Below are 13,147 nucleotides of genomic sequence, written 5' to 3' on the forward strand. Positions count from 1 at the left end.
TTACGCAGATCTACTTAATAACTTTTTTTTGTAATTAAATTGGTCTGATACATAAATTGTATTGGTTGACTTATAATCCTTTGAGGTGACTGTTTGACCTATAAAGTGACGTTAAACTTGGATGAAAGTGTAGATAAAAGTGGTTTATTACAAATCATTCCTGTTTTATGTATGTGTGACAAGTCCACCACCTTAATGTTTAGGGAGGTAGGGGTCAATATTTAGGTGGGCAAAGATTTAAGTTGTAGTAGGAATGCATATATATTACCAAAGTAAAGCACAATTTCAAGATGCCATGTATATTGTTTGAAAAATACATAGTTACAGACTTGTCCAATGTGTGAGTCAAGTCCAGGTCTGTATAAAAAAAAAAGTAACTAAAGGTTAACAAGTTTAAAAGCAGTCTCCATCCAAAACTAGATGAGTGCCATACAAGTCACTCGAGTGAATTCCTCACATCTTACATGCAGAGAACTTAACCCAATAAAACAGAGGATCCTGTAATTAGTCATTACTCAAAGTTAAAATGTAATTTGTGATCATGCTAAGTCATTGGTTGAAGTATAACTTATGATTCCCCACATAAAATGTAATGATATAAATGTGTTCCAAAGGAAGTTACAAACACTGATGGCTAATGCTACCAAGTTCTACCAATAGTTTTATAAGAACATGTAACAAATATATTTTAAAGAAAGTTCATAACTACTTCATAACATAAGATCTAAAGATGTAATGACACACTGTTTAAATGTTATCTTTAAAAACAGTGATTCTTCATCCTAAAATTCTTTAATAACAAACTCCTAGACGTTACATAAAAGGACCCTGAAGCTAAAGAACGGTTCAGATATCTCAGCTTTGCACACAATAAAAATGATTGGTTATTTTGTAGTTAACAGTGTGTCAAACATTTTGGTATTAATGTCTTTTGCAAAGACTGGGAACATGTTATGGTTTCGGTGCTAATTTATGTTGCCCAATATCAGTTACATTAGTTACCATTTCAGATATAAGTAGTAATAGTTGAGAGAAGTGACTGAAAGAGTACACAGCTGAAGGCTTTTGCAAGTCCTGATTGTTAAGGGGCATTTTGAGAATATTATACTGTGAATGTGTACAAACATGCACTTCATCAATTTAAATACAGTACACATAAATGTAGGCATTATTATCAATGTTGAGTTTTTTTTTTTTTTTTTCATTGACACTGTAGAAATTGGTCTAGCTGCTGTGGTATTACAGCCTAATTTTGAAATCCACATATTACTGGAGTCGAGATAATTCTTCGAAATGTAAATGCGGGTTATTTAGTAACAAGAACCAAAACTTATGATGCGGACCTAGGATACAATGCGTGGTTATCATTTTCACTGCAGGAAGCTACTGACCCTAGACTTTTCACTGTTGGGATTTACACGGGGGGTAAGAACCCGTTATTCATTTACAGAAAGCGATCCCACCTTACATGACTTGGTCACACTTGTTAAAGACAGTGGAAATAATTCACTTTCTACAACAGTGACTATACTTATAACAGTAGCCGAGGATATATCCGAACCATTATTTTACGACCTTAAGGGTACAGCCAAAAAACAAGATGAAAAACAGAGTTTTTACGTTTTATTTAATTATCATTCTAGGTTCAGTTTCTTCATTATTTATAGTCAGTATTATTGTCTTGATTGTCGTTCAATGTCACAAACCCCGGAATAGTTTAGATAGTCGATATTCTTGTCATCCTAATTACGCGGAAGTCAGAGGGAATGGAGTTTATCAAAGCTACCAGTACAGAATGTCATTAAACCCAAATGCTGTTCCCAAAGACTTCGTGTTTGTGGAACCAAACAGCAATGTGGGCGCTGCTGTGGATGTTGGAAACACACTCCTAATCTAGGACATTGGCTGGAAAGCTTCAGGACAGGTAGGTGTTTAAGAGCATCTTCATACCCTTCAAAAATCGATATCAACAATGCAATATGCTGGTTTAAATCTTGTCAGCTCAGTTATATAAAAATAACATACATACAATGTATAATAATGATTACAACAGTATGCGTATTGACGTACATACAGCAATACATTTATACGAATCCTTGATAACTACTTACACTTACATGTATAGAGCCCTAGTGGCCCCTACTAATAATATTCCTTGATTATGTTTCATTCAATTGATTGATTACAATCAGATGGGCTGGATATGCTGTTGAGCGTTGTATGATTCACATGTCTGTTTGTGTCTAGTGTATATATGCAGTTTTAACCTCGTAACTTTAATTACAATCTTGTCATTGCGCTTTTGACAATTTGCAGTTCATTAAACAAATAACCTGGTGATTTGATATTGGTTACTAACCATTAAGTATGAGGTGTAAGCTATTAATTAGAAATATGGACAACTGACAATTATCTGTTTAAAAAAAGTGAATGAGCAACTTGCAGGCCATTTGTGCAGGGCTATTTTTGTTTGCAACAGTCTGAGCAAATTCCAAGGGTGTGTGTATGTACTTCCGATTATTTTAAAACACATTTAGAAAACACCGTTCAATCGCAGTAATTTCCAATCACTGACAAACAAACACAAATGAAGTTTTGCAAAGTTGTATGTCTGGAAATTTAGTTTTTAATAAAATAATCAGAAAAGTCCATGCATAAAAACTTCTGATCACGAGATTCAGTTGAATTCGGGCTCACAGTGTCGCTGTTGTAACAATAATAGAGAATGTACAAATATGTAATGCCCTCCCCCACTAGAAAGCATTCTACAGGAGATAAAGGAAGCAGCATTACCAATGACTACACAATCAAAAACACACACAGAGCTCGACCTTTAGTGAAAGAGAATTAACATTTTTTATTCCAACACATCTTCTGGTCATCGTGCTTTTAAGTGGGAATACAAAGCAAAAATATTTATATCAAGCTGGATAGACAGTATATGGTTCAAAATTGTTATTTTGACCGATTATTTGTTTATCATGGAAAAACTAGACCGTGGGGGTAGCCTGGGATTTGCATGGATCCTTTTGCATTTTGTTTTCCTTTGTTATTGGAATAAGGCCTTTGCACAGATACGTTATTCAATTCCCGAAGAGCTGGATTGTGGTGCTTTTGTGGAAAAATGTTGCTGAAGACCTTGGACTTGACATTAAACGGCTGTCTGATCGCAGGTTTTGCATTGTTTCTGGATTAAAGCAACAGCTTTTACAGGTAAATCAAAATAATGGAATTTTATCTGTTCATGAACATATCGATAGGGAGGAGCTATGCGATCGAAATAAGAAAATCGTTATACATCTTAAATTGCTTATAGAAAATGCATTGGAAATGCATTACGTTGAAGTAGAAATTACTGATATAAATGAAAATGCACCTAGTTTTCCCGTAAACCACACGACTCTGGATATTGCAGAGTCCTCTCAGCAAGGAGCACGTTTCCCGTTGGAAAGTGCGCATGATTCAGATGCCGGTATACATTCTCTACGCTCTTATCAACTCAGTCAAAATGAACATTTCGAGGTAGATATACAGGATCGTAGCGAATACAGTAAAATTTCTGTTCTAATATTAAGAAAAAATCTTGATAGAGAACGCGATCCTGTACACCACCTGCTTCTCACAGCAGTTGATGGCGGAACCCCTAAGAGATCTGGTACCCGTTGGATTACAATTAACGTAATAGACACCAATGACAACGCGCCTGTGTTTGATCAAGATATGTTTTCAGTTAGTTTACAAGAGAATGCTCTAAAAGACATAGTTGTTATAAGGCTAAATGCCACTGACTTGGATGAAGGTCTCAATGGAGAAATAATGTACACGTTTGGCAAAAGTAACAGTGATAAAGTACCGGAATTATTTAGCCTGGACAGTACAACGGGGGACATTACAATAAAGGGGTTAATAGATTTTGAAGAAAACGAATTATATGAGATCGAAATACAAGCCACAGTCAGGGCACAATATTCCTTTTCTGGACACTGTAGTGTGATAGTAAAGATAACTGACGTCAATGATAATACACCGGAAATAGAGGTAACCTCAGTCTCAAACATAATTTCGGAAACTATAAAACCAGGGAGTGTGATAGCTCTAATCAGCGTTACTGATATTGATTCTGGTATTAATAGTAAAGTTACATGTACAGTGTCAGAAAATATAACATTTGAGTTGAAGCCATCTTTTCAGAAGAATACATATTCATTGGTTACAGCCAGCCACTTGGACCGTGAGATTGCTTCTCAATACACCATTACAGTAACAGCAAAAGACTGTGGCGAACCTCCTCTTTCGTCTCATAAAAGCATCGCAGTTACGGTGTCTGACATAAATAATAACAGACCAAGCTTTTCCCAAAACTATTACACACTTTACCTGGCCGAAAATAGTGCACCAGGCGCTTCAATATTCTCAGTGACTGCTTTTGATCTGGACCAAGATGAAAACGCGAGAGTCAAATATTTAATTTGGGAGAGTCAAGTTCAAGGCACGCCGATCTCATCATTCATATCCATTAATTCAGACAGCGGAGATATATATGCAATCAGAAGCTTTGACTTTGAGCAACTTAAATATTTGACATTTCAAGCTGAAGCAAAGGATTGTGGAGAACCAGCTCTGAGCAGTAGTGTTGATGTTAATGTGTTTATCCTTGACCAGAATGACAATGCTCCCGTGATCTTGTCTCCAATACTAAAGAACGGTACTGTTGCAGCAGTGGAGGCAATTCCTCGAAATGTGGAAACTGGCTATGTGATAACAAAAATCAGAGCATATGATGCCGACATAGGGTACAATGCCTGGTTATCGTTTTCACTACAAGAAGCTTCTGATCCTAATATATTTAGTGTGGGGCTTTATACAGGTCAAATAAAAACCCTCCGCCCGTTTACAGAAATCGATTCCAATGAACATAAACTGGTCATAATTGTAAAAGATCATGGAAATTTTACCCTTTCAACAACAGTGACAATCCAAATAACAACCTCGGAGAACTCAGAAGAACTGACTTGAAAAGTTCCACTAAAACCCCGGAAGAAAAGTATAACCTAACGTTTTATTTAATAATAATCATTGGTTCAATATCAGCATTATTTTTAATCAGCATTATCACACTTGTGGTCATTCAGTGTCAAAGACAGAGAAGTCAAACGGCCAGCCGGTATTGTTGTAATCCTAGCTATGCCGAAGTCAGTGGTAACGGTTCTCTTTATCACACCTACCAATACAGAATGTATTTAAATGGAAACGCTGTCCACAAAAACTTTGTGTTGGTTCAAGCGGAAACGAATGCAGGCATGGCTGTGGGCCCAGAGAGCAAAGGGAACACTTTAGTTATATCAGATGTTGGAATTAAAACTTCCGGAGAGGTATGAGTATGTTTTTCTTTTTGCAAAAGCACAACTGAAACACATTCACAGTCTATAATATCTATACCATCTTTACATGTTTTAATGATTTCAACTGACTAACAAACTAGACCCCCAAGACAACTGCCAAATGTTAATTAGGGTTATATAGACAGAGATTTTAAGCTACCTCGCACAGGGTGTCTGTTATTTCCCATGTGTATATTTCTTTTGATAAAATGTTAATGTATACATATTTTGAATGTCTACTTGCTTGAATGTATGTATGTATATATATATATATATATATATATATATATATATATATATATATATATATATATATATATATATATATATATATATTATAGGCTTATACACGAGGTAATCGACAATATTGGTGTTTCATAGAAGATATCATTATGTTTTTTTGTTTATTTATGTGTGTATTTCATTGGAATACAAACATTAGCTATATAAAGAATAAACAAAGGTTTCATGAAATAAAGCGTTAGTTTACATTCATACTGTGTATACTGGTTCACTACTTGTATAATGTTTTCGAATTACCCCAAAAAACAGGACACACAAAATAAAATGCATTGTGTTATTTATTATATGAAAAGTCTGACAAGCTGTTTAAAGTTAAATGCATTTTTCACTGATACTCACGGTGTCGCCGCTGTCCAACAATACAGTTCTGAAATCTACAGAGATGCCCAGTCCACAGTAGAGCTCTTGCTACCACGGCAGCAGTATTGGATGTATTGTCGTCTGAGCTTCACAAAGAGATGATAGCAAATGTCTAGGTGGGATTTCAATCTAATTTAACCGATTTGGGAGTTGTTTTACATTTTTTACAACCTTCAAACTTGGGCAGCGTTCAGAAAATGGATATTTTGGACGAGTTGTACCAGAGCTTAATAGTGAACGGGATTTTCTTTCTTTATTTAACATGAATAAGTGCAGCTGGGGTTATGGCTTTGAATTTTTCCATTTCATTGTACTGTCCTGTTTTTGGAACAGGATCTCTGCACAAGTAAGCTATGCTGTTTCTGAGGAATCAAAACATGGCACATAAGAACTAAAGAATCACCGTTTCCGTATAGTTTTCAGGATCAAATCAAAATATAGACAGAGACAAAATGTGTGACCGAGAGTCAGACTGCTCAATTAGCCTTAAAATTGTTGTTGAAAATCCTCTCGAAATCCACTATGTTGCAGTGAAGCAGTGAAGTTAAGATTACAAAAGTTCGTTCCGCTTTGCTTGGCAATAAGGCAATAAGGCCTTTGCCCCAATCCGGTTCTGAAAACATGCACTTTCTTCTCTGGTGTTGGATGGAAAGTACACCTGTAGTAATTAAAGCATTATAGTCCCTCCCCCTACCTGTCACTCACGTCTTTGACACAGTTACAAGATGGTGATAAGCATGTAGCAGTGTAACACCCAGAGTTTAATACAATGTCGAATGTATCTATTTTATCCTTGTGTCAGCCTCCTCCCTCAGGATATTACAACACAGGAAAGTATTAATAGATAAACAAAAACTTTCAGATTATAGGTGAAATGTAATTTTGCCCAGAGACGCACGGTGTCACTGCTGTCAAACAATACAATTTACTTGTGAAGCCCTTCCCCTTGCAGGGCCGATTTGTGAACAAGACAAAGCAGTATTATTGGTGTATGTTATTGGAGCAGTACGAATGAGGAACAGACAGATCACATTTAGGTCACTGGGATATTTTAATATCTTATTTTTTCAATCACAAGCTGAAAGCGGACGTTTACTTATTGTTCTCCAAACCGTGGAACTGTTATACATGTTCGTCACTATTTTATGGATTTATTCACAATGATGATCAGAGCTTTTAGAGAACAATGGACGCAAAGATGGGTTATTTTTGTTTTTGCTTTTGCTGTATGCTTTTGGAAGGCTGGTGCGCAAATACGCTATTCTATCCCGGAAGAATTAAACAGCGGTGCTTTTGTTGGAAATATAGCCAAGGATCTGGGGCTTGACATTAGCAGACTAGAAGATCGCAGATTTCGTATTGTTTCTGGATCGAACCAGCAGCTATTGCAGGTAAATCAAAAGACCGGGGTTTTGTTTGTTAATCACAATATAGACAGGGAGACACTGTGTGATAGAAACAGTAACTGTTTCATTAACCTTAAAACTGTTGTAGAGAATCCGCTGGAAATCCATTACGTTGGCGTAGAAATATTAGATATAAATGACAATGCTCCTAGTTTCCAAGACAAAGAGAAGCGATTGGAAATTCCAGAATCTACTCTGTCAGGAGCGCGCTTCCCGTTAGAGGGTGCGCACGACCCAGATATTGGTATCAATTCATTGAGCTTTTATCAATTGAGCAAAAACGAGCATTTTGAACTGGATGTAAAGGATCGTGGTGATGATAATAAAATCCCTGTTCTGTTATTACAAAAACATTTAGATAGAGAACATAACACTGAGCACAATTTGCTCTTGACCGCCTTTGATGGGGGAACCCCAGCCAGATTGGGTACCCTCAACATTACTGTAATTGTTCTTGATATTAATGATAATCCTCCTGTGTTTGATCAAGAAGTGTATTTAGTATCTCTGCAAGAAAACGTTCCCATAGGCACCTTTGTAATAAAAGTAAATGCCACGGATTTAGATGAAGGACTTAATGGAGTCGTTGAATACTCTTTTGGTAACACATTTAGGAGTAAAGCATCGGAACTCTTTGACTTGGATAGTAACACAGGAGAAATCACCGTGAAAGGATTGATAGATTTTGAAGAAAAGGAGTCTTATGAGATTGATGTACAAGCTACCGATAAGGGTCAGTCCCCATTAACTGTGCACTGTAGTGTTGTTGTACAGATACAAGATCTGAATGACAATACACCGGAGATAGAGGTAACCTCCTTGTCAAGACTCATTTCCGAGGACGCAAAACCTGGAACCGTGATCGCTCTGATTAGTGTTACAGACCGCGATTCTGATATTAATGGTAAAATAGTTTGCAGGTTGTCTGAACATATTCTGTTTGAACTGAAACAGTCCTTTCAGGATAATGGATATTCCTTATTAACCAAGGCGCAGTTAGATCGTGAGATTTCATCACAGTACAATATTACAATAACAGCACAAGACCTTGGCAATCCGTCTTTGTCGTCTTTCAAAACAATTACAGTGAAAGTGTTGGATATTAATGATAACAGTCCGAGATTTACTCAAGATCCATATACATTTTACGTGCTCGAAAACAACGCACCCGGAGCTTCTATTTTTTCAGTAAGTGCGTTTGATCTGGATCAGAATGAAAATGCACGTGTATCGTATCATGTCATGGCAGATCAAGTTTTGGATAAGCCCGTGTCATCTCTTCTTGGTATTAATTCAGACAACGGAAACGTCTATGCGATAAGAAGTTTTGATTTTGAAGAACTTAAAAACTTTACATTCAAAGTGTTGGCAAAAGACTCTGGAGTGCCATCACTCAGCAGTAACGTCACTGTGAATGTTTTTATTCTTGATCAGAATGATAATGCGCCCGTGATCTTATCTCCATCAAGTAAAGACGGATTTGTTGAAGCCGTAGAGACAATTCCACGAAATGTAAAAACAGGATATTTGGTAACAAAAGTCAGAGCTCACGATGCTGATATTGGATACAATGCCTGGTTGTCGTTTTCACTGCAACAAGCTACCGACCCTACTCTCTTTGGTTTAGAGCGCAATACAGGAGCAATCAGGACACTTCGACCATTAACTGAAACTGACGCCACTGAACACAAACTGATCATAGTGGTGAAAGATAGTGGAAACTATTCCCTTTCTACCACCGCAACAATACGCATAACAACTGTCGAGAATACGGAGGCATTTGCATTTTCTGATTTCAAAAGCAATACCAAACAGCAAGAAGGAAATAACATAACTTTTTATTTGATAATCACTTTGGGTTCAATTTCGTCATTGTTTGTGGTGAGCATAATCACCCTGATTGCTATTCAGTGTCACAGACCAAGGGATTATATAAACGCCAAGTTCTCCCGCGATACAAACTACGCCGAGGTTAGTGGGAATGGATCATTGTGCCATAGCTACCAGTACAGAGCTGCAGAGAAACACTTTATGTTTGTTGGACCTGCAATGAACATAGGATCTGCATCAGGCGTTGGAAGTAACAGGAATACTCTGGTTATCCCAGATAATGGAATGAAAACTTCTGGAGAGGTAAGTGAGGTTGAGATGCCGGCCAGTACTTGCCAAATTACACGATGTAACGCAATTTTTGTTCCTGGGTAGTAAGTGTTATTTCCTAATTGCTTATGACTCAAAAGTATAGAAAATGGCTATTATTCCACAAAGACTTTGCTTTTGTGACCAGGACAGTGATATTTCAAAATATCACTATTTCCAATGGGAAAATGGGAAAATGTGTGTCTTTTCGTTCACATAAAGTCAGAAAAAACAACATATGAATCCAAATTAACATGTATTTATACTAAAGTAATTCAAAGATGACTACAAAAGATTTAGAAGTGAGTAGTTTTTCGAAATTTACAATTATACTGTAAGTCTTTCGGAAATTAAATGCAATTTTCAATTAAAACTCGCGGTGTCGCCGCTGGCCAATAATATGGTGGTGAAATACATTTATATATGCCCATCCCACAGCAGAGCTTTCACTGCTATATCACGTCATCAGTACATAGTGTTTTATAGTCTCAGTTTCAGACACGAAGAGCTCAGAAATATGATTTTATGTCAAAAGTAACCTGCTATTTTCAAGTTGGAATAATCAGAGGATTTCCACAATCAATCCACAGTAACGGATATATATATATATATATATATATATATATATATATATATATATATATATATATATATATATATATATATATATATATATATATATATATATATAGTTTATCACGTGTAAGCGCAGTTTGAGTTTGGGATCTCCTAGTCTCCATTTTATCGTTCTATCCTGGTTTTGGAACAGGGCTTATGTGCAATTACGTTATTCAATTCCTGAAGAATCTGATCATGGCACTTTTGTGGGGAATATAGCTCAAGATCTGGGCATCGATATAAAGGAACTAGGGAATCGGCGTTTCCGTATCGTTAGAGAGCAACTGTGCGATCGAAACCCTGACTGTTCAATTAGACTTAAAATTGTTCTTGAAAATCTTCTAGAGATCCACTATGTTGAAGTGGGAATTGTTGATGTAAACGACCACTCTCCCGTGTACCCTGTAAACCAGACACATTTGGAAATTGCAGAGTTTGCTCAGCAAGGATCACGCTTTCCTTTAGACAGTGCGCACGATCCAAATATTGTCTCAAATTCTCTGTAGTTATCAACTGAATCAAAATGAAAATTTCAATTTGGTATTACGAGATCGCAGCGAATATAGTACAATTCCGATATTAGTATTACAGAGACCCCTGGATAGAGAGCGCAATCCAGTGCATCATTTGATTCTCACAGCTTTAGATGGCGGAATCCCACAAAGATCTAATATTCTTAATATATCTGTAATTGTTCTTGATATCAATGACAACACACCTCTTTTTGATATTCAGATGTATTCTGTGTATCTGAAAGAAAATTCTCCTAAGGTACCATTGCTATTAAATTAAATGCATCAGATTTGGATGACGGCCTGAATGGTGAAATTGTGTATGCATTTGGTAAAAGCAACACTGATACAGTGATCGATGTTTTCCAGTTAGATTACACTACTGGTGAGATCACGGTTAAAGAATCGATATATTTTGAAGAGAAACAAGTTTATGAAATTAATATCCAAGCTACAGATAAGGGCCCTTTTCCAATTGCAGTGCATTGCAGTGTTATGGTGCACACAGTAGACGTTAACGATAATGCACCAGAAATAGAGGTGACCTCGCTGGCAAACACAGTTTCAGAGGACTTCCTGGCACTGCTATAGCCCTGATCACCGTTACTGACCTGGATTCTGGCATCAATAGCAATATTGTCTGCAAATTATCCAAAAATGCCCCATTTGGATTAAAACCATCTTATAAGGACAATTTATATTCATTAATTACAAATGCACGACTAGACCGCGAGGTTACTTCTCAGTATAACATTACAGTAACAGCACAGGACCTGGGTACACCTTCTTTATCATCCATTAAAACATTTTCAGTGACTATTTCTGATGTAAACGATAACAAACCACAGTTTCTTCAAAATCCATATTCGTTTTATGTTTTTGAAAACAACGTCCCTGGAGCTTCCATTTTTTATTTAAAAGCATTTCATCTGGACCAGAATGAAAATGCATGAATATCATATTTAATTCAGGATAACCTCATTGAAAACAGCCCAGTCTCATCTTTTGTATCCATTCATTCTAAGAATGGGAATGTCTATGCCACGAACAGTTTTGACTTTGAAGTGCTGAAGCAATTCCAATTCTACGTTCTAGCAAGCGACTCTGGTGTGCCATCACTCAGTAGCAACGTTACTGTAAACATATTTGTTCATGATCAAAATGACAATGCTCCCGTGATCTTGTCTCCATTACCAAATGACGGGTATAGTGTTTCCTCTGAGACTGTTCATAGAAATGTGAATGCAGGCTATTTGGTTACAAAAGTCAGAGCATATGATGCTGACTTAGGATATAACGCCTGGTTAACGTTTTCACTGCAAGACCCTACTGACCCAACATTGTTCGGAGTAAAACTGTATACAGGAGAAATCAGAACACTTCGCCATCTTACTGAAAGTAATGACCTCCTTCAAAAGCTCACCATACTTGTAAAGGATAATAGGAACATTTCTCTGTCTACAACAATGACTTTACACATCACGATTGTCGAGGATACAGAGGGCGATATATTTTCTGAGCTCAAGGGAGCGTCCAGTAAGTCAGAAGAGAAAGATATCACAATTTACCTAATAGTAACACTAGGATCAGTTTCATCATTATTTGTTATCAGTATAATCACCCTGGTTGCTCTTCAATGTTGAAAACCCAGAGGTAATTTTGTTAGCAAATATCCTTACAATCCGAACTACGCAGAGGTCAGCGGGAACTGCTCGCTTTACCGTAGCTACCAGTACAGAATGTGTTCAAATGCTGTTCAAAATGATTTGGTGTTCGTTAGACCTGATCTGACCGCTGGCGCCTCCTTGGAAATTGGAAGTAATGGAAACACGCTGATAATCCCTGAAATTGGAATGAAACCGTCAAGAGTCATTTCTATAACTATGTACTATAATATATGTACTGTATAGTCGCATATAAAGTGTGTGTTTTTGTATTGTAAAAGCTTTCTTGAATCACTTGCACAATTATTCATTTATCCAATTAAGAAACTGGACACAGTTAAAACAATTAGAATTGCCCACTTTTCTGTAAATTCAATATACCAGTTAACACAAGTTAATAAGTAACAACATCAACAAAACACATTGGGCCAAATTCTCAAAGGTATTCATTTCATTAGCATTTATTTTTCAGAAAGGTAAAACACACCCAGTGGAGTCATCAAACCAAATATAAACAACTATGACTTTTAACTTGGCAACTTGTAAGTAGTCTTAAGTTTTTTCTTGTAGGACTGTAATGGTGTTTTATTCGTTTCGGACCAAAATTGTGGTAATGTTGCATGAAACATATTGTCACTCAAATTTACTTGTGGGAAATTACGTCCTCTGATGATCTGGAAAGGCCTTAAATTGCATAGTATTGGTTGGAACATGGATTATATTTTAATACGGTGTAATGATAAATCCTATAACCCAAAATTAAT

General features: G+C 36.6%; 1 protein-coding gene and 2 pseudogenes across 1 annotated transcript in view; all 3 read left to right on the forward strand.

Moving 5' to 3' along the window:
• Positions 1–2,970: 2,970 nt before the first annotated feature.
• Positions 2,971–5,378, forward strand: LOC121324858 (annotated as a pseudogene).
• A 1,719-nt stretch (positions 5,379–7,097) lies between these two features.
• Positions 7,098–13,147, forward strand: part of LOC121324950 (protocadherin alpha-C2-like) — an 88,759-nt gene continuing 82,709 nt past the window's right edge. Inside the window, exon 1 of the mRNA XM_041267165.1 lies at positions 7,098–9,583. Coding sequence (XP_041123099.1) covers positions 7,190–9,583 — 2,394 coding nt within the window. The 5' untranslated portion in view covers positions 7,098–7,189. The remainder of the gene's footprint in view (positions 9,584–13,147) is intronic.
• Positions 9,599–12,362, forward strand: LOC121323923 (annotated as a pseudogene).

The sequence above is a fragment of the Polyodon spathula genome, chromosome 12, assembly GCF_017654505.1.
Source record: "Polyodon spathula isolate WHYD16114869_AA chromosome 12, ASM1765450v1, whole genome shotgun sequence".
Taxonomy (NCBI): Eukaryota; Metazoa; Chordata; class Actinopteri; order Acipenseriformes; family Polyodontidae; genus Polyodon; species Polyodon spathula.